This window comes from Marmota marmota, unplaced genomic scaffold (assembly GCF_001458135.2).
Source record: "Marmota marmota marmota unplaced genomic scaffold, marMar, whole genome shotgun sequence".
Lineage (NCBI taxonomy): Eukaryota > Metazoa > Chordata > Mammalia > Rodentia > Sciuridae > Marmota > Marmota marmota.
The window spans coordinates 3,667,016-3,693,436 of NW_025999932.1; the positions used below are offsets into that span (position 1 = coordinate 3,667,016).

The 26,421-nt window shown below is 43.8% G+C and overlaps 1 protein-coding gene across 3 annotated transcripts in view; it reads right to left on the reverse strand.

Moving 5' to 3' along the window:
• Positions 1 to 24,043, reverse strand: part of Myo16 (myosin XVI) — a 420,601-nt gene extending 396,558 nt beyond the window's left edge. For 2 of the 3 annotated variants that reach the window (XM_048800642.1, XM_048800640.1), the window contains exon 1: positions 23,383 to 24,043. In XM_048800642.1, the coding sequence (XP_048656599.1) occupies positions 23,383 to 23,410 (28 nt within the window). In that variant the 5' untranslated portion in view covers positions 23,411 to 24,043. The remainder of the gene's footprint in view (positions 1 to 23,382) is intronic. The other variant, XM_048800641.1, reaches the window with a different exon arrangement.
• Between the last annotated feature and the right edge of the window lie 2,378 nt (positions 24,044 to 26,421).

Here is a 26,421-nt window from a genome sequence, read left to right on the forward strand (position 1 = left end):
GGGGAGGGAGGGGAGAAGGGGGAGGAGGAGGAGGAAAATATAAAACAATTAGAAATGAAACCACAAAGAGCAAAAGTGAAGAAAGACATGAGAAACCTACACTACCTAGTAAAATACAACTAATGGAATGGGACTGGAAAAGACAGAGAAACTGAATAGATTGATATTGTTATAGTAATTAAACCAGTTTATTCCCCCAAACAAACAGAAAACACTCAACTATAAAAACAAGATCAGAAATATGGCTGAAATGATTCTTCCAGCATTTAAGGATGGAAAACTTGCATTTTTACCCAATTCTTTTATATAATAAAGATGTTAATTACCTCCATTCATTTTCTAGAGCTAGCAAAAGCTTAATATAAAACCAAATGAGGGCACAATCAAAAAGGAGAGCTACAGGTCAATCTCATTTAGAAGGACCCAGGCAAATGCCTACCTGCGTGCAGATTAGCAAAGTGGACAGGCATGAGCGTTTTGCCAGTGGAAGGAAGAATGACCTTATTTTAAGACATCCACCAAACTTCAGAAAAAAAGGGCCTGCTGTCATTGCTTCTACTGTACCTTGAATTGAAGATTTTAGCATAGAAAAAGTGACAAAGGAAGAGAGGTAAGGGGCACAAAACGTGTTCAGGAGGAGGAAAACACAGTTCTGTTTGTAAACAGTTATCTGTATAGAAAAGCAATGCTCCGGAGGACTCGCCTAGCCGGACTGATAGCCCAGATGAAGACCATCATGTTTTCAAATCCAACAAAAGGCACACACACCGTCTCACTAACACATTGAAAAATGTAAAAAGATTTGTAAAATGTCATTGACTGGCCAAGTTGATAAATGTCATTACCACTACCACGGAAAAGCAAGCAGGCCATAACTGGTAGAATTTAAGACACATCTTTCCTAAAATTAAGGTAGGTGCTTTTAGATACCTCTTGAAATACGATGTAGATAAAGACCAAATAATCTAACATGCAATGAAAATATTTCAGTGTGACAAAAATAGACCATTTAAGCAATCACTTCTCTCATTTTTAGAGAAAACAGATCTATTTTGCTGCCTTCTGTCTGCATTCTTTTTTCTTTGTGCTACGGGGAGAGTAGATGCTTAGATAATTGGAACAGAATGGAGCCAACAGATAGGAAGACACAAATCTCACACAAGTACAGCCACCAGATTGGTGACAAAATCCAAACAAGGACAGCCAGCAGATTGGTGACAAAATCCCAACAAGGACAGCCACCAGATTGGTGACAAAATCCCAACAAGGACAGCCACCAGATTGGTGGCAGAGGTGTAACATAAACCACTGAAGGAGCGTGGCCTTTTCCATAATGATGCTCAAGCAAGAAGACATCTACAGGGAGAAAAGTTACCTGTACCTCAACCTTGATGCCTTTATTACAGCAATCCAAATGTATCATAGATTTCAATGCAAAACAAAAGACTACAACTCCTCCAGAAGATAACAAAAAATTTTTGAAACTCAGACTTCATCCAAAAACATGATTAAAAAAAGAAAAGCTGATGAATTGGACTTCATCAAAACTAAAACCCTTTTCTGTGTGATAGACACCATTAAGAAGATGGAAATAAAAGAAAATCTTAGCAAATATAAAAAATAGATATAATTTCCTGCATTCTATCAGCTCATAATGGAATGAAATTAAAAATCAATGATAAGAACATAAACCACTCTAATACTTGGAGATTAAATTATGCCCATTTGAATGATGAAGGGATAGCAGATGAAAATCAGTGGAGAAATTTTTAAAAAAATCTTAGAAGTCAATGAGAATAGTGAGACAACATTTCAAAATCTCTGGGACAGTATGAAGGCAGTTGTAAGAGGAAAGTTCATGGCATTGAGCTCATAAATTTAAACAACTGAGAGACACCAAATAAATACTCTAAAATTACATCTCAAGGTGCTAGATAAAGAAGAACAAAACAACACCCAAATCAGTAGGAGACAGAAAATTATTAAAATAAGAGCCAAAATCAATGAAATTGAGATTTTAAAAAACACAAAAGATCGATGAAACAGAGTTTTTTTTTTTTTTTTTGAGAAGATAAACAAAATTGGTAAATCTTTAGCCAAATGAATAAGAAAGAAATAGGGGGAAAATCAAATTATAAAATCCAAGATGACAAAAAAATATCACCAGAACACTACTGAAATCAAGATGATTATCAGATGGTATTTTGAAAATTTTTACCCTCAGTAAGCTAGAAATTCTTGAACATACTGACACATTCCTAGAAGCATATGACCTACTCAAATTGAGCTGTGAAGATACAGAAAATATATATCAATTTCAAGTATCAAAAGCTTTCCACAAAACAAAAGCCCAGGACTGAATGGATTCTCAGCTGAGTTCTACAAGGACTTTTCAAGAAGAACTAATATCAATCGTCCTCAAATTATTCCATGAAATACAAAAGAAGGAAACACTGCCAAACTCATTCTATGAAGCCAGTATCTCCCTGATGCCAAAACCTGACAAAGAGACATCAAAGAAAGAAAACTTCAGACCAGCATGCTGGATGAAAATAGGTGAAAAAAATTCTCAATAAAATGCTGGCAAACCAGATGTAAAAACACATTAAAAATAGTGCCCCATGATCAAGTGGGTTTCATCCCAGGGACGTAAAGTTGGTTAAACATACAGAAATCAGTAAACGTAATTCACAACATGAATAGACTTAAGAACAAGAATCATATGATTATCTCAAAAGAGGCAGGAAAAGCATTTGACAAAGCATAGCACCCATTCATATTTAAAACACTAAAAATTTAGGGATAAAAGGAACTTATCTCAACATTGTAAAGGTTATATATGACAATCTCAAGGTCAACTTTATTCTGAAAGGAGAAAAAGTGGAAGCATCTCTTGGAAAAACAGAAACAAGACAAGGATGTCCTTCTCACCACTCCTATTCAACACAGTCCTTGAAACTGTAGCCAGAGCAATCAGGCAAGAGAAGGAAATGAAGGATGTGAATAGGAAAAGAAGAGCTCAAATTATCTCTGTTTGCTGATGACATGATTCTTTACTTAGAAGACCCCCCAAAACCACTTCACCAGAAGACTTCCAGAACCCATAAATGAATTCATCAAAGTAGCAGGATACAAGATCAACATTCAAAATAAATTGTGTTCCTCTACTCCAATGATGAATCTGAAAAGGAAATTGGAAAAATTTCAAAATAGCTTCAAAAACATAAATAAATAAAAACTTGGGAATAAATCTAACAAAAGAGGTGAAATATCTCTACAATGAAAACTTTAGAATACTAAAAAAGTAATTGAAGAAGACCTTAGAAGTTAGAAAGCTCTCCTACATTCTTGAATGGGCAGGATTAATATTGTCAAAATGGCCATATTGCCAAAAGCACTACGTGATTCAGTGCAATTCTCATAAATTTCCAATTACATTCTCCATAGATATAGAAAAGACAGTCATGAAATTCATCTGAAAAAATAAGAGGCCCAGAATAGCCAAAGCAATCCTTAGAGAGAAAAGTTAAGCAGGAGACATCACAATACCAGACCACAGATTATACCACAGAGCTATAGTAACAAAAACCACATGGTATTGGCACCAAAACAGATATGAAGACCAATGGAACAGAACAGAAGACACTGAGAAAAACCCACATAAATACAGTTATCTCATGCTAGACAAAGGTGCCATAAAAGATAGACTCTTCAAAAATGGTGCTGGGAAAACTGGAAATCCATATGCCACAGAATGAAATTTAACCCCTATCTCTCACCCTGCACAAAAGTCAACTCAAAGTGGATAAAAACCTAGGAATTAGACCAGAGACCCTGCAACTGCTAGAGGAATATGCAGGCCAAACAGTCCAGCTCAGGAACTGACCAAGACTCCTTGTGCACAAGAAATAAACTGATCAATCAGCGGATGGCATCAAAATAAAGAGCTTCTTCACAGCAAAATAAACAAGAGTGTGAAGACTGGGCCTACAGGATGGGAGAAATCTTTGTCAGAATGGGCATTAATATCCAGGATATCCAAAGAAATCAACTGTTGGGGATGCAAACCAAGTCAAGATGACGCCTGGCACTTTGCCAGGAGGAGTGGTCTGTGAAATAACACAAGCGAGCCATTAAGATGAGGAGGATTCCTTAATGGCTGACTGCTGCATCTAGATGATGTTAATTAAGTTAAGCTGTGTATAATTAGTTGGGTATATGTACCTCTGCTGTCCCACAGAGACGCGGCTCCTGCTACCTTGGGTGCCCACTACTTTGAGTTCTCACTCAGTTCCCACTTCAACCTTCAAGTTGCTTGTCACCTCTCGGTTATTTTGCCCAGCCGGACTACGGCAAATAACACCAAAAACAACACCAGCAAATGGCAAAAGATCCAAACAGACACTTCTCAAAAGAAGAAATAAAAATTACCAATAAATTTATGAAAAAAATGTTCAACATTGTTAGCAATTAGAGAAATGAAAATCAAAACGACACTGAGATTCCATCTCACTAAAGTCAGAGTGGCAGCTATCAAGAATACAAGTAACAATGTTGGTGAGGCTGTGGGGAAAAGGGAGCACTCCCACATCACTGGTGGGACTGCACATTGGAGCAACACTCTGGAAACCTGTATGGAGATTCCTGAAAAAAAAAAAAAAAAACTAGGAATGGAGCCTTCATACGACCCAGGTATCCCACTCCTCAGTATAAATCCAAAAGATTTAAAGTCAGCACACTACAGCGACACAGCCACATCAGTGTTTATTGCAGCACAATTCACAACAGCCATGAAGCCAAGCTAGGTGTCCTTCAACAGATGAATGGATATGAAATGTGGGACATTTAGACAATGGAGTCTCACTCAGGCATAAAGAATAATGACTGAAGGCATTAGCTGGATGGAAATGGTCAGGGGACTACCATGCTAAATGAAATTCCCCAAATGTCAAATGTCAAGTGCTTTTTTCTGATATATGGAAACTAATTCAAAATGGGAGGGGGGGAGGTTAAAAAAAGAACGGAAGAAAGATCAGTGGAGTAGATAAAGAGAAAGGAGGGAAGGCAGCAGGGAAGGGACAGGGAAAGGCAGTGGAATGAATCTGAGCCGACTCTCCTCCGTACATATGTGATATACCACAGGGGATCTGCCCGTCATGCACACCCACAAGACACGAGTTAGGGAAAAACCTGTAAGTATAGAGCAGAAAGACCAGCAGATTAGGGGAAAGGGAAGGGGGAGGCAGGAGGGGAGTGAAAGGAGAAGGAGTGGGGACTGGGATTAGAACATTTATGTTCTGTGCTTTTATAATCATGTCAAGTGGATCCTATTACTATATATCCTGTATGTTCCTTCTAGCTAAAAAGAAACTGTAAAAAAAAAAAAAAAGAAAAAAGAAAAAAAGCTATTGGATATGAGGGAAGAGGTGCATTGCTGGTGGGACTGCCAATTGGTGCAACCATCACAGAAAGCAGTGTGGAGTTTCCTCCGAAAACTTGGAATGGAACCACCACGAGACTCAGCTATCCCACTCCTTGGCTTATACCCAAAGAACTTAAAATCAGCATACTACAGTGACGCAGCCACATCCATATTTATAGCAGCTCAATTCACAATAACCAAACTATGGAACCCACATAGGTGCCCTTCAACAGATGAATGGATAAAGAAAATGTGGTACATATACACAATGGAATACTACTCAGCCATAAAGAAGAATGAAACCATGGCATTTGCTGGTAAATGGATGGAGCTGGCGAATATCATACTAAATGAAATAACCAATCCCCAAAAGCCCAAGGCCAAATGTTTTCTCTGATATTGTGGATGCCAATTCACAATGGGGGTGGGGTAGGGAAAAACAGAGGTACTTTGGATTAGGTAGAGGGAAGTGATGGCAGGGGAGGGGATATGGGGAGAGGAAGGATAGTAGAATGAACCGGACATTATTACCCTATGTGCATAGATGACTACATGACAGGTGTGATTCTGTATCAGGTACAACCAGAAGAATGAGAAGTCACTCCATTTATGTAGGATGCGTTAAAGTGCATTCTGCTGTCAGGTTTAAATAATCAGAATGTATAAAAATTGTTAAAATAAGTTATAAGCCGAGAAATATACTTGGAGTCCATATATCAAACCACCTAGACTATATAAAACCTCAAAACTCAACAGTGAAATCTATCCCATTAGAAAACACAAAATGCATTGGAGACACGATTCTCGGAGACATAGGACAAGTGCATGAGGGGAGACGTCCATCGTCACTAGCCCCCAGAGAGACGTGAATGAAGTCACAAGGACCGGCACACACACTCCTCTCCTGGGAGCTAAAATTAAAAGACAAATAGCTACAATGCCCGAGGCTGACGGCGGAGAGCCGCTGGACCACGCTGTAGATGCGGCTGGTGACATGCTGCAGCCACTCACAAGGAGAGTCTGGCACTTTCTACACTGTGTGGTGACAGTTCTGATGAGATCCCACAGCTCGTGGGGACCACTTAGGATGGTTCTGGCCGCTGAGGCCCGGCCACCCCCGGGGGCGGCAGGAGCCCCTTCCCCCCCAGCTGGGCTGCGAGGGATCTGCCGGGAACAGCCACTGTCTGGGGCTCTGCCCGCTGTGCCCTGCAGCCCCAGGACATAAAACGCCGACAGTGCCGAGTGGGTCAGCCGTTTTCTGTGCTGGTCATTTGTGATGTTTCATCTGGAGCTTGGAGGATGTGGTTTCTCCTTCATGAGTGGACCCCGCAAAGCTGAGACGAGTGCGCCCCAGCCGCAGGCCCACCGTCTTCCCGCTACAGTCGGAATGGATAGTCACTGACCAATTTTTCCCCAAAGAAAAGTGAATAATCAGAGGGATATAAGTACATAACAGTTTTCCTGGTGAAAGGGAATATGATCTGGAAGGAAGACTCTGTTCGTGTGGATTACACTTCCATCACATGAGCTGGCGTCTGCAGATCAGGGAGGCTGGGTCAGGACCTCCCATGTCCCGCACAGTGAGCAGAGGCAGCGGTGCACCCCAGACCACTGCGCTCCTGGTCACCCGACCCGGCTGCCCCTCGCCTGGCTCCTAAGGTCTGGGCAGCACAGGGACTGGAAGGCGTCACCTCCATCTCATTGGCCACCGTCACTGAGCCCTACACAGGGGCACAGAAGCATGTCCTTTGACTGAAAGGGGGCAACTGCATGGTGTGGTTCTGACTGGGTTGGCTGTAGGCAGTACCAGGACCCCCTGGCTGTGGGGCCCTGGCTGCTCTAAGCCCCCAACCTTGCACCTGGGGGTTTCTATGATGAGAGTCCCCCCGGTGTACCCTGCACCTGGACGTTCCTCCCACACCGTGCTTCTGACATAGTTTAAGACACATGACATGTGTCCTCTGGTGTTTTCTACTTATGTTCCTAATGGACATTGAGAGAATTGTGTCTCTCACAGATGCAACATTTATACACATTGAACACATCTACTGCTGTGAGTTTTCAAAAGTAGAAAATAATGTTTAAAGCACAAGAAATAAGACACACATGAAAAAGAATGACTTTGGACCCTTATTTTACACCATGTACAAAGATTAACTCAATGTGGATTATAGACTTGAGACTGTAAACTCTCTGAAGAAAATGTAGGGAAAGAGCTTCATGGAATCGGACTTGGCCATGATTCCTTGGGGTTGGCATGCAAAGCACAGAAAACAAAGCATTGAACTCCATCAAATTTAAACATTTTGAGTGTCAGAGGACACAAATAATTGAGTGAAAAGACAATCTACAGAATGAGAGAAAATATTTGCAGGTCATATATCTGATAAGGAGTTAATATCCAGAATATGTAAAGAACTCTTACAACTCAACAACAAAAACCAAATAACAAGATTTTTAAAATGGGCAAAACCCTTGACAGACATTGCTCCAAAGATGATAAACGAATGAGTAATCTGCACACAGAAAGATGTCCAAGATCCCTAATTATAGAAGAATGGGAAGGCAAAACCACAATGCAATAGAACCTCAAGTTCACAACGGGACTGCTACTGAAGCAACCAAAGATGGGGGCTGGTGAGGATGGAGACCCTGGGACCTCCTCGCTGTTGGTAGAATTACAATAGGTAAGTTACTAGGGAAAACTTTGGAGTCCCCTCTGACACTAGCTTATCATCTTAGACTTTTACTCCAGGGTACAGATCTAAAAGAATCAAAAGCCAGGTCCTAAGCAGGTATTTCCACACCCATGTTCCTAGCAGTGTTACAACAGCATGAGGTGCAGGCACCCAGAGTCCACAGCCCAGGGACCCACAGGACAGGTGCACACAGGCAATGTTACTCAGCCTTTCCAAGAAGTCCTGAGCCCTGCTCCTGCAGGGGTGGACCTGGGAGGCATCTTGCTAGGTGCAAGGAGCCTGTCACTCAAGGATGAATACAGTAGGGTTCCACTTTCACTCCTCAAAGTGGCCAAACCCTTAGCATGGCAGCTCCAGGGACTGAGGGAACTGGGAGCTGTCCAGTTTAAGTGTTTATGAAAATGGAACGGCAATCTTATCTTGTTTCCCACTTGATAAGAAAGTTTGTTATAAATGCTGACAGCCGAAGAGATGGCTGTCCAGGAAGGAAGGGCTCCTGCCCCACACAGGTATGGCATTCACTCCCACAGGCGGTGTCTGCCCCCATCAACGGCACTAGCAGGAATTTTATCCTCAGAATCCGTTATTATAAAGAGCTTCCAGAGACTTCTGTTTTTACTGCATTTACAATGATCATGAGACAAAAGAACAACGAGGACTCAAAGACAAGGGTGTAATCAGTTTCAGCACACTCCCCCAGAGCTCCAGGAAGCCCTCGTCAGCCCTGGAGTCTTTGGAAAGAGCCAGATTTGAATGTCCTTGTAATTAAGCTGCACAAACATATCCCTCTCTATAGAGGCAAAAAGGTAGAATGGAATTCCATTTGGGCCTAGAGAAAAAGTAATCCGATGATTCATTCCACAGTAAAGAAACTATTTAAATTAACCTAAGATTTAAATTCCTCTCAAGAAAATCTACAATGTTTTTCATGTTGCTACTTTGCCGCTATTGTGAGATTTTAAAAAGATTTATGGACCTAGAGGCTCTGTCTTGCATTCCCATCTGATTATTTGAGCATGTTTTCCTAGTGGGAGAATATGATGAATGCTGTCCTTTTAAGTTAAAATGGGAATAAAACACACATGACATAAACATTCCTGTATACATATATAAAATCTATATCTTTGCATCTCGATATGTGCTCTTCTACATTTAATACTTCCCTTGCAATATTTTTTTAATGACAAGTTACCTGATTATGATGAACAGCTCTTCCCTGGATATGGATTTACAGTCATCACACCTCCAGAATTCAATTCTGGGTAAAAATAAAGCTGAAGATTGCCACCCTGATGCCAGGTCCCCGGCTCATTTCCTCAGCACACCCGGTGTCCACTGGATGTGGTTGACTGAGGGCAGGTACGTGCTGTCCTGGGCCCGAGGTTGCTCCAGAATCAAGGCCAGGTGCTAATACTCAGCACAAGGCTCAACCTGGTGGGCACAGCAGCAACTGGCCGGCAACCCCTCCACATCTGGGACCTGTGTGGCCACAGACCTGCAGCCCCACTTGTGGAGATCAACTGCATGGTGTTAGGCCTCGCTCCATCACTGGCTGGGCACAAGGCTGACCGAGGGCTTCTCTTCCCCGAGTCTCAGTGACCTCACATGCATGAGGTGTGGCACAGGGCCTGCCTTAGCCCAGCACACCCCAGGAGGACTTCTCTGGAGAGGGTCAGCACATTCAGATCAGAATGGCATGGTGACAGCTGCTGGGTCTCGTGCCACATTGTGGACCTCGGGCCTTTCTTGTCCTGATGCCCCTGACATGCTAAAGGCCATGCTCCCCTCCTGCATGGCTTAGGATTTGGAAATGCAAATTGCTGCCCTGTTCCCTTCCAAAAGAGGGTGAGGCATTGGATTAAAACAGCTCCCATCAAGCTGGAGTCCCGGCCCAGACAGGTTGCCACTCACAGGCGTTCTCTTGGGGTTCATACTCAAGAGAATAAATTTAGATCGCTACCCCAAATATACATTTTTTTTTTAACTTTTTGGTGCTCTGAACTCAGGGATGCTTAACCACTGAGCTACATTCCCAGCCTTTTTTATTTCTATTCTGAGGTAGGGTCTCACTAAGTTGCTTAGGCTGGCTTTGAACTTGTGGTCCTCCTGCCTCACCTCCTGGGCTGCTGGGATTTCAGGTGTGTGCCACCATGGCTGGCCCAAGTGAATACATCTTTGGATCTTCAACTATTGAACAACCTTGTGCTTTAAGTCCACATCTACCTGTGTCATCCTTCAGCTCTGGTTAGATGAGACTCAGCTCCCTATTCCGGCCAGCCCAGGTATTGGATAGACCAGCTCCCTACGAGCACACCTCCCAGACAGCACAGCCTCCAGATCAGCACCCTGCGTCCCCTGTAGCTGACTCTCGTCAGATGGCCCCAGCGACCTTCAGTCTGCATCCTGAAGCCACATGGCAAAACGAACAGGGCCCGTGGCACACAGCAGACCAACAGCACAGGCTTTCCACTAGCAACTCCTCTTTAAATTCCTTCCTCTTAAGTCACAAGAGTGCACATGTCCATGCAACTCCAACTTCATGGTTGCAAGTAAATATTTTGGAAGGCACCTCATCATCTTCCTGAGCCTTGGAACGTTTTTATTTAACATCACTTTGATATAAAATATTTTCAGTCTTGAAAGGGACTGAGACAAAATTGAATTCTATAGTTAATATTTAATTTTAGCTTTATAATCTCTGCCTTTTCTCCCCTTTTTTGTTCTAAATATATTTAGGTATAAATAAGATGCTAAAATTTCTTTTTTTTCTAGTTTATATAGCAAGAAGTCTCACCTGATTAATCATTACAGACTTTAAAACTTTATAGAAAATAAGGAAACACTATACTACAGGGTCACAGAAGGAGCTCATTTGATTATGTCGAAATAATATCCAATTCACCAGCATTATTTTGACAGATTATTCCTGTCACAGAACATTTTTGTAAGATAAGAGTTCACCACATCTTAAAGATAATTAATAAATACTACAGGACACCATTAGTTGATCATGAGTTGAAGAGAGGCAGGGGGTTGACTTAATGTCCCATGGATTCTATTTTCACAATTTTAATTACTTCCATTTAACGTAACATCTTCATGGTTGGTTTTCAATCAAAAAGAACAAAACCGTTTTTCAAAATATAAAATGAGGTTACGTAGCTTATCTGTGTGCCTCTGGAATCTTTGGAGAGATGTTCAAAATTAATTGACTCACCAGGGAAGGCAGTGTGTCAAACTCTACAATAAGCACAGATGGCACCTAAGTGGAATGGGTCGGGGGTCTCACATCCCAAAAAAGCAAAGCTTGAATAACGAAGCCTCCCCCCTTCATAAGAGGGGTGTCCTTCCTCTCATGGAAGGGCCACTTCTGAACCAGGCCGACTTGCAAACACCCCCTGAGAACCAGGAGGAATGGGGCTCCGACCCAGCAGGCAGGGCTACGGGCAGCAGTCTGAGCCTGGATAGGGCTACGGCAGGGCAGGGCTGACAGACTGACCTTGAGGACACTCCCGGGGCTTCCAGCCTCACTGTGTCCTCACCTCTCGGCCCCGGGAAAGGCTCTCGTCACTCTGCTTTGTGAGCCAGGAAGCTTCTTTCTCTACCCTCCAGATTCTGCCACTTGTCACAAGGAAAGAGAGGGTATGCAAGCTGTCATGGAGGAAGGGGACGGAGCGCTGGGCTGTGGTGCTCTCTGGGGCCATATCTCAGGCCTCTGCTCTGCATCGCCATGAATTCCACCCTAGGTTGAGCTGTCTCGTCTTTTGTGACATGGTGTGTTCTGCAGCCACAGCTGGGAAGGAGGACAGCCGCTGAAGGTCTTCCCAGAGTCTTGACAGGAGAACAAGACTCTAGTCCTTGTTTTGTGGGACAAGGAAGGAGGGTGGTACAAGGGGATCTGAGGCAGGAAGTGGGCAAGTTGGAGATCCTGAATGTTCTTACCACAGGAGGGTCTGTCTCAGGACACAGGATATGGCACGTTATTAAATCTCACAATGTTTGGGGGCCGTTTTCAACACTGAAAACTACTGTAGATAATATCAATTATTGGAGAATGATATCAGTCAAATTATATTGTTACGTTGTATACATGAACAAATACGTAACAATGAGCACCATTGTGTACCATTATAATGTAGCAATTATCATGGGGGGAAGTATTAATTACCATTATGTGAACTGGTTACTTTTGATGATCATTTTTATTTATCAATATTATTGTGTCATTAACATGTCAGATCATATTAATGTAAATTTGGCTTTAACATCAAGTCAAGTTTATTGCACAATCAGTCTTTCTTTGCCAGAGCAATAGCCCATCAGGGACGAGAAATAGCAGAAGATCCGTGAGGGCCACAGTCCTCCTCCTGTCCCCAATGAGCAGTCCCTGCCATCTGTTTTCTTGGGGTGCAGGGATGAGACACAAAACTGCTTGACACTGTAGTGCAGAACCACACTTAGCTCCTTCTAAGATTTTAGAAAACTGTAGTGAAAGCACACCACTCATATTACTCTATTTATAGTCTAAATTGCTACTGTTATCTCCATCAGAAAGCGGGAGCTCAGAATCCCCGCAGTTTGTCTACAGGGCTGAAATCCTACTGGATTTTTAGGCTCCCGTGTTCTGGCATGTTCCTGTATATGAGCCTCACACTGATTGCTTTTCTGCAACAATGATAGATGCCCTGCTGAAGACCAGCTATGCAGGTATAGTTCATAAATGTTCATTTATGTTTGAATCCATACTTGAAGATAGAATTAAAACAAGGTAATAAAAAGTAGAAAGATATGTTAAATGTAGCATGTTTTAGGCTATTGCTTACAAATAGCAACTCAAGTTCATTAAGAATTCCTTTTCTATAAAGCAGTTTAAAATATAGACAGATTATGGGCCTTCCATTCAAAAGTAGCATAATAACTAGTTATTTAAAGAAAAATATCCTTCCCATGTGTTAATATTCTAAAGTATGAATACATTTTAATATTCTAGCACATGGTTATCATCATTTAGATATGTGAGAGATACATCAATACATGAGTGGGTGGGTGGATGCATAAGAGACAGACAGACAGACACATGGACACATGTTCCAAACATCTGTGAGCAGGCACCTGCATGGGGAGTGGAACGGAGGGAGCACAGGAGCCCAGGGTCAGAGCGGGAGGACCCCCAGCTTGACACTGTGGATGCCTCTGAGCTAACATTGCTGGACCGGACGCACCTGAAGGCCCATCTGCCACTCATTCCATCCTGTCCTCTGCCCACTTCAATACACCCTCCTCCTCTTCCGCTAAGAGCCTGTGCGAAGAACAACAGCCACTTGACTTCCCAGAACCCCGGGCTTCTGTCTCTGTCACTCCTCATTCTAGACAACAAATAATTCAGGTCTCTTAATTCTCCTTATTTGGAGGACCCCTGAGCCTCTGGCATTTAATCACTCTTCTCCATACCTTAACTCTTAGCAAAAGGCCTTTGCAGCCGAGTTAAAGCCGTGGCCAGCAGGGAGTAAGTGGGTGTGGTGCTCACTGCTGACCACAGGACTAGCAATGTCTTCCTCCTGTGTTTAATCGGCTTGCTTAACAGCACCCAGAGCTTCTGATTTTGCTTTTTTACCACAACTATCTGTGGAGGTGACGCATTGCTTGAACTTACCCCAGTGACCTCTAGACCGTGCCCTGAATGCCTAAGTCAGTTTAAAACTTGAGAGTTGAAGAATTATTTAGATGGACCCTGTGGTTTCAGGACACTTCTTTAGAAAGCAGCACCTGAATCAGTCTGTGGTTTGGAAGAGATGCTTCAAAGCACTGCACAGGAGGGCCATGGTCACCAATCCATCACAGGACACCACGTGTCTCATTCCAGCATTCATTCATGACAATTTGTGAAAAACAGTTTCCTGTATGCCAAGCCTCCTCCAAATCTGTGTTGCTGTTGTTATAATCATTTTCACTTTTCAAGCCATTGGGAAATGTCAAAAGACCACAACACACGGTCCCAACATGTAGCCCACCGTGATTTTTTTTTTCAGTCTTGCTGTAGATTGGACAAATTATGGAGGGCTTTCTGCACATGTGGAGGGAAAGATGGGTCTGAGATTTCAAAGATGTGGAGGCAGATGCATGCACCACCCATAATCTACTTTGACACAGTGAATCAAAAACTACTCATGTATTTCCTGTCTTACAAAAGTGAAATCCTGTGCTCTACCGTCTTCTCCACCAATTGCCCCATCCCTGATTTTCTTTTCAGGAGCCAGAGCTTGCACGTGCTCAGAATGCTCATCGCCACCCAGGTGGTGCTCAGTCACTGCCGTGTGAATCCACCTCCACCTGTCCCCTGGCACCACTCACGGCCACTTTCACCAGTGACCTCCTTGTCTGCTACGTCAGCGATGCTCCCCAGGCACGGGCTGCGGTCCTGACCCCACCTGCCATGCTGCTCAGCACACCCTGCCAGTGGACACAGCGTCCCTCCTGATCTCGCCTGGAGACCTCACACCTGCTTTGTGGGCACTTTCCCCAGCTGCCTTTCTAAAGGAGCTGACCTGAGCCGTCCTGCCTTGATGGTTGTTCCGCTCCTATTACACCTTAATAAACATCCCACGTCTGCTGCAAATAGACACCACCCTGAGCTTCAGATTGGGGCACATAACTAAACACTGGATAGGGCTCCTTGGACATCATGGATTTGTCATGTCCCAACCTGTGTGCTTCACACCTGAAGTACAGAGGTCACACCAAGGACACAGGTGCTTGAGCAAGAATCCAGGTGCTGGCATTATATATCTGTGTTGTTTCCTCCTCTGTGACTCCTAAATCTGTCCCAAAGCCTGGGGCTCGTGGTACTTGATTCTCTCACATTCACCCACTTTCCTCCATTCTCCGGTGGCTTGGGGTATCTTAAGAGCTACCCAACTGGCCTCCTGGACTCAGTGGCTGCTCCTGCCCAGGGTTCTCTGCCCTTCATCTCTCTAGCACAAATCTTTGCTGTCTGTTCTCAGGGTGAAAGTGTTTCAGAGGCGTGGGCCTGCTTTCAGGAGACGTCTAAGCTCGGCTCATGTTTCAGAGTTCCTCTGGGATGTGGACATTCGGATGGGGAGGGAAGAGCACAGACACAGTCTGGACACCCCAGGCTGGCTGCGCTGGTTGGCAGCCCGAGTGGTCTGCTGGGGCTCTGATGGCGTCAGTCTGAAAACTCTGACAAACAGCAGAGACAGAGACATTTCTTGGGAATTCCCCAAACAAAGATGGTAGAGACGAAATGATTAACTTCAACAGGACCCGTACAGAGGAGAGAAGACAAGCAAGATGGCACCCAGAGCTCTCACTGTGATGGTGAAATGTGCCAATCCAGCCTTATAAAACCTCTTCAGTCAGACCAGGCATGGGACCCCCACCCCTCCACCCTGACCGAATCTGTCACCTGGACAGTTTCCTGACTGCCCCTCCCCAACCTCCCTCAATTCCGACTCTCCATGCTCTTGGAATGGCAGATCCAAACCCAGATCCAGTCACATGGCTTGAAGATCACTCAAGGAACAGACCCCCGGCAGAGGGAAGCCAGAGACAGCATCGCGGTTGTCCAATGTCCCACTGTTCCTTTATCGGCACGTGGCAGGGCCTTTGCTGGCTGTTGGAATAGACCGAGTCTCGATGCTGGGCTGCACCCAGCCTTCTCTCCCCGGGCTCATTGTGAATCCCCAAAGGCCTCGCGCTCACTCCCAGAGCTGGTGCGCTGTGCGTGCTCTCCCCGGCACCGCTGGTGCTCCTCCTGTCTCCTCCCAGCGCCGTCACACGGAAAGGCATGGAGCTGCTTACTCAGTCCAACCTCCCTCTAGACTGGGGTCCTCACAGAAAATAAGTCTATTTAATCAAATCCATTGACTGCACAGAATCATGTCCGTCATGAGTGACAGGCACAGCAACAACGGAGAACTGAGCCAGGAGCCCCGAGGAGCAGAAAGGTCCTGTTACAACAGGGGGGTTAGGAGGCTAGCGATGGTCACCGGGTCCACCATGCAGTGAGGTAAGACAGTGGGAACGACAAAGGGGGTGATGTCTCACTTCAGTGATAACAGGGAGCCAGACTGCAGGAACGGGGGACAGGTGCCCGAGGAGCACAGGCGGAAGACTCCTTCAAGAAGTTTGGAAGCAAAGGTAAGTGGTGCTGAGACATCAGCTTGAGTAGGTGAGAACTTTGTAATAAAAGGCAGCATTGAGTGTCCTTTTAGGAAGAATTAACCAAATGGGAGACAAAAACTTGAACTTTGAGAACCCTGATTTTTCGAGTTAACAATCCCGCCTCGGGGCCTTTGCACTTGCTATTTCCTCTGCAGCAGCTTCCTCCTGAAGATCTGTGCTTCTCCGACTCCTCCCTCCCTTCATCAAACACTCAGAAATGATTAATGGAAAGAGAATCTTCCCCACAGTCTACTTAGAATAGTTTCTTACCCTTAGTCTGCTCCAGGTCACTTATTAGCTCTTCAAACTCCTTCACTTCCTTCGTATCAGCTGCTGCTACACAGATTTTTTTTTTTTTTTTTGGTCATTTCTGTTCATTTACTTGCTCTTTGTCTCACTGGCATGGGGTTTCAAGACAGTAGTGACAAGAGCTGGCTTGTTTCTCAGGTACCTTAGTTCCAGTACTTGGAAGAGACCAGGCATTCAATAAGACTTTCCAAATGAATACATATGTGAATGGATGAACGAATGGGTGGAGGATGAAACAGAAGGAGACGAGTCCACACAGCTCAGCTGGGTCACTGTGGCCTGTTATGGCCCCTGAGTGATAGAGAGTGAGCCAAGATTGACAGTGTATGGAGCCTCCTTCACCAAGCTGCCTAAGGGGACAGCATCACATTAGAATGACAGATGTCAAGTGATAACATGGGTGTGAGACCCTCCAGGTACCATGACAATCCTTTAATAATGCAACGTCAACTCGTGATGCACCAAGATCCACAGCTAGACCCCGCCTCGCAAGCAGCCAGGGAAGTCTGCAGAAAGTCAAATGTACGGAAGCTGCACAAGTGCACGCGCGATTAAAATTTTATTATATTATGACCTATTCTTCAACTCTGCTTCTTGACTGATGTCACAGGAAGGAGGTGTGTGTGTGTGTGTATAGTACATATGTATATACGGTGCATATATATACGCACACATTTATCATTTAAATGTGTACATTATTTCACATATCTAAGGAGGGAGAATTCTAAATGTTGATATGGACATAGATACAGGTATCTAAGATTCAATGGTTTCCTTTAGCAGCACAGTTAATGGTCTCTTTCTTCATTCTCTCTCTTTCGTCTTTTTCAGCATTTGAGATTAAACCCAGGGAACCCTCTACCACTGAGCTATCCCCAGTCTTTTAACTTTGAGTCAGGGCTTCACTAAGTTGCTGAAGCTGGCTTTGAACTTATCCTCCTGCCTCAGCCTCCGGAGTCAGTGGGAATTTATATTTTCTTCTCAACTGTGTTATATCTATTGTTCCAGACATATAACTAGTATAAAAACATCATTTATTTTAATAGAATTTAATAAAATAGTGTTGACATCATGTACAAGAATCGGAAGTTATACTCCAAGTATGTATAATATGTCAAATATACTCTGTCATGTTTATCTAAAAAGAACAAAGAAAAAGAGGAAAAAAACAGTGTTGATAAAATTAACAAAGTGTTCTTTTATTATATAAATAATGATATAAAGGTAAGTATCAGTTTGAAGCAGTTTTGTTGTGTGTTGAAACTAATGTATTTAATAGACCATAAGAACTACAAATTAACAGATCTTATTCTGTTTTTTTTTTATTTTAAATTGCTGGATATGTTTTATAAAACACCCAACTTGGGATTTGTTTTTCTTTTAAGTATAGTTGAAATTCATTTAATATTGAATGGAAAAGAAAATATGTGAGATTTCCTAGGAAAATCAGGAGACTTTCAATCAGAGAGGATGGGCCTTATCATATGTCTACAAAGTCAGAGGAACCAAAAACTGCGCCTGGGACTAGACAAATGGATCGATGTGACTAACCAGAGCTAGAAGCAATTATATTTAAGAATTAAAAATGTGACAACAATGGAATTTCAATGAAGGTCGTACTTGTAGAAACAGAAAGGGAATAAAAAGTAACTCAGCCTTACATCCAACATACATGTTCAAAGATAAAAATTATCTTTACAAAGATAAAATTAACTTTAAAAGATAAGAATTATCTACTTCAAAGAGAAAATTAATCATTTGGCCTTAGGAAAATAGATCACAGACAGCAACAAGTACATCCAAAATCCAGGAGAGAAGACCATTTTCCCCACCATCAGTAGAAAGTTAGTGGCAAATAATCACCAGAAACACCGATAAAAGACTAAAACAGGAACTCTGCCTTCAGAACACACTGACCCAGAGAAACTAGAATATTGCCTTACATGAAAGATTACATAACACCAATAAGAAAAAGAATTTTAAAAGTACAGTGTAAATAATGAAAGCAGAAATACAGCTCTTCCAAAATGGGGAAAACCTTAACACTAGGAAAACAAAACCCAGATGTCCCCGGAAATCATCTTTCAGCCACGAAGCTGCATCCTCGGGAGAGAGAGGCCTTCATGTTCCCACAGCTCATGAGACTCAAAATGCTACAGCTTATCAGAAAGATGTCTAGCAGCTTCTACAAAACCCAACCAACACGTGCCATTTCATTCAGCATTCCTGCTGTTGTGAGTCAAATCTCTTCTAACAAAAGCCAAAATATTTAGCTCTAATGTTTTAATACCTGTCAAAAAGGGAAGGATTCAATAAATGGTTTAATAAATGTGGTGGAATATGACACAGTTTTCAAGTGTCCGAAAAGAATATTTGGGTATATTATTTGGGGCCTAAAAGGACGTCCCTGTTGTTGAGGGAGAAAGAGGGGCCTGTAAGAGGGCCTCTGGGCCCACAGTACTGACGTGTGTAAGAAGACGCGGGTGACGTTTGAAGCTGCAGGAGAGCACGGGGTCCTCGGGGGAGGGAGGTGTGGAGGCCAGCCCTGAACGAGGAAAGGAGGCAGCAGTGGAGGCAAAGGAAGTCATCAGTGAAGTCGGGGAGCATCCAGAGCGCCAGGGAGCACGAGGCGTGGTCAGGTGAAGTCAGCTCAGGAGGTCTCCCGTGCACCGAGCCTTGCCACCCAAGGTGGTTTGAAGTGGGCTCAGGGAGTCGTGAACGGTAGGTAGCAAGAACAGAGCCACAGGCAGAGATGGGAGCAGAGAGCTAAGGCACACGTGCAGGCCACCTTCACGTGGAAGCCATCTGTCCAAGCACACCTACGACGTCAAAGCAAAGGGTGGGACTCCAGGGACTAGGGGACCCATGGAGTCAGCCATCTGATTATGTGAAGGTGGGCATATAGGGTCACCTAGTCACCTGATGGAAATGCTGGAAGAGAGACTGGTGACGCAGGAGAGAAAGGGGGTGGCAGAAGAAGGAGGGAAGACTTTGGGGAGGCGAGAGTGGACAGGACCAAGGGCACCCTGGCTCTCGGCAGGTACGGGGTGGGCCATTCACAGGGCAGAAGAGGCATGGGCAAGGAAGGTGCGTAGGCAGACGTCTGTGAGATCCAAGGCTCACCTCATCTGGATGTTTCTGCTTTGCACTGTGGGGAGCAGAGGGCAGGCAAGGGCTGTGGGCAGCAGCGCTTGTGCATGGTCAGCGTGCAGGAGAGCAGTATCCACCTGCCTGCTGGAGACTTAGGATTCTGACTCTAAAAGGAAATCACTTTGCTTTCCCTCTGATGACCTTCAAGATCATCCAGCTTCTTTGGTGTGAGGACAACACCCTGGCAGACTGGGTTCAGCCTGCGGCAGGCATTTGCCACTTGAGGGAAGCAGAGGGCACTGCGATCAAGGCCTGGTGACTTGGGGTTGGCCCTGCCTGTGAACTGAGCAGAGTGCCAGTTACAGGGAAGGGAGGGGCGGAGGGTCTGTGCATGTCCAGTGAATGCACAGCTGCTGCCCTGCAGGTGGACAGGTGCAGTGTGGGGCAGAGCAGAGCAGGCCTTTAGTGGAGGTAGCATCCTGAGAATCAGGGGCAAGAAGAAAAGAAGGGTGACCCGCTTACTATGGCATATATCAAGCTTTATGCCTCAGTTCATTCTTGGTTGAATCAGCAGCCAGGAGAATACCCATGTCATCCTACTTTAACCTAAACCTATTGCAAATAGTGCTTCTCTGAACCCGGGTGCTCAGAGAGCTGAACCAGGAGAAAAGGGCTGGGCAGAGTGGCCCCAGGAGGCAACTGGAGCAGACTGAGCAGGTAGACTTGTACCTTTGCTCCTGTTTGCTAAGAGAGAAACAGAAGCAGAGCTCCAAAGTCATACAGAGCAATACAGTTAGGAGCCCATTACTTCCTGGAGTTGCATTTCTCATTCCTCCATGCACCTCAGCTGAGCCATCTGGCCAAGTTCATGTTACCTCTGACCAGGGCAGACGCGGTGTGGCCAAGGAGGAGTGCATACGCAGACACAGGCACAGGACTGAGGTGGGCTCTCACTACAGATCCACCTGAAGGTAGTCATAGTCACAGAAATAAATGAAACATCTGTATTTTTGTAGAAGTGGTCTTAAATTATCTTGTTATAGCCACAATAAATTTCTGGAGCTTAGCTTTTTAGACATTCTATATAAAACATACTGAACCTAGAATTCAGTCCATCCCCTGCAATCAGAAAATGATAAGAATCTAAGCCATTTATTTCTATGAATATCCTCTTATGCTGCCTAAAAGTTTTCCTCCTATGACTGTGAAAGTAAAATATCTCCATTGTAGGCCATTTTGAAAATAGAGTGATTTCTGAAAATCACATAAACTCATAAACCGAGATACCTCAGGTAGATTGACAGGAGACCTTTTGCACACAGGTGATTTAACATTGAGTCCTGAGCACTCCCCAGGCGACTGAACGTTCCTGGTAAACAGTGATCTTGGTTACCCGACATTGTGGGAAGCCTTCCTTCCTCTGTGCCCTGTAGCACATGGGACGCTGTGGCCACTCACTGCAGAAATTCCTACCCCTGCCCTGGAATTCAGCCACTCCCTGCTTTGCCTCCTGTACGCGGTGATAAGCCAAGGCCAGAAGGAAGAGAGGAGGTGATAGCAATGAGGTCAAGGGAGGTGGGAGGGAGGGTAAAGAGTGGGGCAGCTGGGCGTTGCCTGTGGATTGTCTTGGCAGGGACAGGGAGCCAGCCGGGGGTCTCGTGCACCAGGAGCAACCACTAACTCGCACACCAGGGTGCTTATCAGTAAACCTTCTCAGACCACAAAGGCCTTGCTTTACCTTCATAGGAGAACTACCCTTTGGATCCAGCTGAAGACTCATGCTGAGCACTGTAGGAATCCCTCAGCTGGCTCAGCACCAGGGACATTGACCTTCTGGACTCCTGGGGGCCCATCTCACCACCCTGCAGAGGGGCAAGCCCTAGGTGAGGCTCACACTTCCCAGTGTCTCCCAGGCCTGCTACATACACTCACTCAGCTCGGAAGAGGAGAAGCCTTAGGCAGCAGTGCCTGACGGCCTGGATGAATCCATCAGGAATGTTTTATCAAAGCATTTGGAACATTTTCAAGAACAACAGTTATTAATTTTTCATTAATGAAAAATTATTCATCCCTTAAACCATTAACTCAGATTTCGTCTCTTATACTGATGATTCTAAGAATGACCCCAAAGGCTTCCATTGACTAAATAGCCTCACTTCTTTTAGTTTCCTGTAATTCTGTACTCAAACAATCCAACTCAACAGAAAGTAAGATGAGGTGGGAAGGGTCACTTTACAGGTTGGATGACCAACAGCCCCCACCCCCCCATGTCTTTGTCACTCTGTCCCTTTTGCTTTGCCCAGCTTCCTCAGCTGCCGTCTGCCAGGTGTGTTCATTTTCCCAAGTGAGTACCCAGTTTCCTCATGGGAATGATGCAGAGGGTTTTAGGAATTTCCTCTGCAGAGGCACAGACAGGAAAATAATGGCATTGAGTTGGTGCAGCAAAACATGAGAAGCGACATGAAAACCATCCGAGAGCGCTGTCCAGTGTGTGCCACCCACATGATAACCCCAAGCTGCACGAGGTCAAACAAAGGACAGTACGTGACACTTAAATATACTGCATGTTCCCAATATTTAGTAATCAAAGAGCTCATCTACAAACTTACAAGCTGATCAGTGCATTCTTTTTGGAGTTAAAATTGTCCTGCCAGCTAAAAGCACTCTGCTTTTGGCAAGCTAAAGAGTAACATTTTTATCATCAATAATTACAGAGTTGTAATTCCTGTTTTCATTCTCCTCCAAAGACAGGAGAAAGTCATATATTCTCTCTTTCTCAATCATTATTTAGTGTCCTCTAGAAGAACACTCAACATTCATCTGAAACATGTGTTCCCTTCACATGTTACCTACTTTAACATTGTGGTGACCTTTGCCAGCAAAACCTTAATCCTACCAGGAAACCATTTTCTAAAAATGTCATCTGTCACTTTAAGATCATGATATAAAGGTACAGAAGTTTTCAGAAGTGCTATAGAGGAAAGGAATTGAATCTAGTGAGCCACTTTTGCTGTAAATATGTCTTCCTTCTCATTACCATCCGGAGGGGTCTAGATGCAGGTATCAGCTAGCTCAGGAAACCCTGCTGATATTCAAGCTATGAAGAAATCCTCAATGAGCATATCAGGAAAGCCGGTGACAAACTATTCTTCCACCAGCTGAACATCAGGGGACAGCATTTGGTACAGTCACTGGAAGGTGCAAAGCCCAAGGACAAAAGTTCACAGTCAAGGATAACCCTGAAGATCAAGCTCACGAGGCAGCATCAAATGCAGGCTGCATCAGGGAAACTCTAGAGGAAACATGTAACTACACGACTTCAGACATGCATTTATAATCACATTCTGTGCACTTTATTAATATGCACTGATGCCCAGAAATATTTTATAGGATTTCTACGTCTTGCTCCCCACACCCCTTTTTGTTGCTCTACATATCTTTAAAAAATAAAGCTAAAGTTTTAAAGATATCTGTACTACAGCAATTGGATGAATATGGAATCATTTCACAATCAGAAATTAAAAGAAAACATATTCAGCCTGCATGGCTTTCCAAGTCACCATTCTCCGTCACTCATCCGGGTGTGGTACTCCAAAAGACCAGCCTAAATTTTGGCATCTGCATAAAACCATGCTTCCAGAAGACAAACGACCACAGGAGCAAATCATCAAGCTTACTTACAGCACTTGATAAAATGATAGTGAGACATCTTTCCGTCTCAGGCAGGAGGCTTGCTGCTACTGGTTCCAGCATTCTCTTCTGCTACAACTGTCGTCCCCGAGAATGCATTATTCAGAGTCCTTACTCAGGTAACACTTTACCTCGGGATGCATTATCGAACCAAGGCTCCGTTCCATGATCGAGCAAAAAGCTCCCAACTCATTCTCATTCAGCAGCTGGAGTTCAGAGAAGCCTCTCGGGTGGGTTCTGAGCCACCGCGCTGCACGTGCTATTGTAGCACCCTTGATTGACACGCTCCCGGTGCCAGGATCCTGGGAAGAGTCAGCGCTAATTGGTGCTCTCCCGCGGCCACAGTCTGCCGCACGCCCCGCACCGAGGTGTGCTGCAGTGCGGCTCTCCGGTCCTGCCTGTTAATGGCTTTTCAATAGCTTTCAGATGGCAGCAAACTAAGCTGATGAACAGGCAGGAGGTAAGTAACCGAGCAAGGGATCCTCGATCTATTTGTGCTTATTGTCCACCATCCAAGCCTGACCAGATTCTTCGCTGCTGGCAAAGCTGATTATTTTTAGTTGCCACCAGTTGCTGTGTGTGAAAAGGAAATTGACAGCAAGGGCTCAAAATAACCAGCTCTTAAAATCAGAGATCCTCCGATCTGCCTCTAGTGATGAAGAATCTGCATTATGCTTCACAACACCTCCTTTTTGGTTATCTATGCGGAATGCAAAACTTAAATTATCCACGAAAAGCTTTCGGTCTTGCATGGCTTTAAAATTTAGAATTTTGCTACCTCTGCAGGCTGCAATGAATTTAACTGTACAACCTTAAGGGGGTGAAAGAAGTCTGAATTGGAATCAGAAAGAAGAATGACTTTGTGACTTTTGCCAGTCAATGGATGGATCTGGAGACTATCATACTAAGTGAAATAAGCCAATCCCCAAAAACCAAAGGTTGAATGTTTTCTCGATATGTGGAAAAGCTAACCCACAGTCAGGAGGTGGGAGGGGAAGAATACAATGAACTCAGAGGATTAGACAAAGGGGAATGAAGGGAAGGGAAGGGGGATAGGAAAAGAAAAGTGGTCGAATCTGACATAACTTCCCTAGGTACATACATGAGTGCACCACAGTGAACCTTACCATGGTGTACATCCACAGACTGGGGTCCTAATTAGAATGAGATATATTCCATGGTTGTATAATTATATCAAAATGGACTCTACTGTCATGTATAACTAAAAGGAACCAATAAAATATTTTTTTAATTTTTAAAAGCACGATTTAAAAGTCATTTCAAGTAGTGCTGTTTGTCAAGTACTTGTGTTTCCATGTTATCTGAAAAATCACTGATGTCAAAGTAAATTACTCTATGTAACAGAAAAAAAAATACATGTTCTCCAAAGGTCTACTGTAATAAATATAAATACCATATCACAATGTAATATAATGCAATAGCCATGTTAATCACACAAAAGGTCACATTTAAGTTACTTGTAAATGCAAAATTGTGAGGTTTTTTTTTTTTTTTTGCAGATTGACACGTTTTATGATGGTCCTCTCTTAAAGCAAGTTAACATAGTCAAGAATTTGTTTCAGAGTTTTAAGCCATTGAAAGGGTAAAAATGAATGGTTTGTCAAACATCCATATATTTTTGTAGTAGAAACAAAAATCTTAGATTCCCTTACTAAGTAAAACCCAAAGGCAGTGCTTTCATTAAATAAGATTATAAAACTAAAATTTATATGGTAAAGGGTCATGATTATTCACTGAATTGCCTTCTGGGCATTTTAAAATGTGATGTAAAAGAACAAGATGTAAGTTTCTATCAGAACAGTTCAAATCCAGGTTGTGCTGCTAACCAAGAGTCACATAGACCTCTTACCCAACCTCCTGGACCCTGGGTTTCCTCATCTATACATATAAGTATAATTTCTAATCCTCATTCTGTAGATTGGAAATAAAGCATGGAGAAATTATAGTTTATATTGTTGGTGATCAATAAAAAGTTACCATTAAAGCCAACGGGGAGAATCATGTGATCCTCAGTACACTGAACCTTGCTTTCTCAGGAACTAGGATGGGGATGAACAACCTTCTCCAGTAATGCCGACCCTTTTTTATTTATTCTTCCCACCATTAGTTATTGAGAGTTATTGTCAGACAAGTCTCCATATTGGGCACTATTCAGGAATAAATCTATGGCCTCAGCCTGAGCATAGTCTAAAACAGCCTTAAATCAGGGATACACAGCCCACTTTTTAGGGTTTCCTTTTGTGCTTTGTAACTCTAACGACCTGTAAGCAACAACAGAGTCTATCATGCGATGCTTTATCCTGTCATCCTCCTTAGTCAGCACAGACCTTCACACACGTGACCTTCCCTGAGGGGGTGCATGTGGCAGTGTCCAGGGTCTCTCTGAGGAAGGTCCTCCCTTCAGATGTCCCCACCTCCTCCTATTAGCACAAGCCAGATAAGCGCATGCTGTCTGCACACCTCCCTCCTCCCCAGCCGCTTCCATTTCTGCTAGTTGAGTGCCTCTGCACGGGTGCCCAGTACAGATCTCCACAGCTGAGTCCTGGGACACCAGTCACTCTTTTATTTTTTGTACCAGGGAATGAACTCAGGGACACTTAACCACTGGGACACATCCACAGCTTTGTTTAACATTTTATTTATGTAAAATTGTATTTATGTAAAATCGATAAATTGCTGAGGCTGACTTCGAACTCTTGATCTTCCTCCTCAGCCTTCCCAGTGTCTGGGATTACAGGTGCCATTGTGCTGGGCCACTCACTCTTTAAAATGGAGGAGCATGGGGGACAAGAGACAAAAAAAAAAAAGTCATTGAAAATATGATTGATTTGAGCCCTAAAAACCCGTTTTTAAATGAGGTTCGGGCAAGGAACCTCACAGTACCTGGGAGAGTAAACATCTCTTCCCATACTCCCAGGGCTCATCAGCAAACAACTTTGTTTTTCACTTAGTTGTTTATTCTGTAAACATTTGGCAAGTCATTGTTTTGGGCCTCATCCTTGTCCTCAA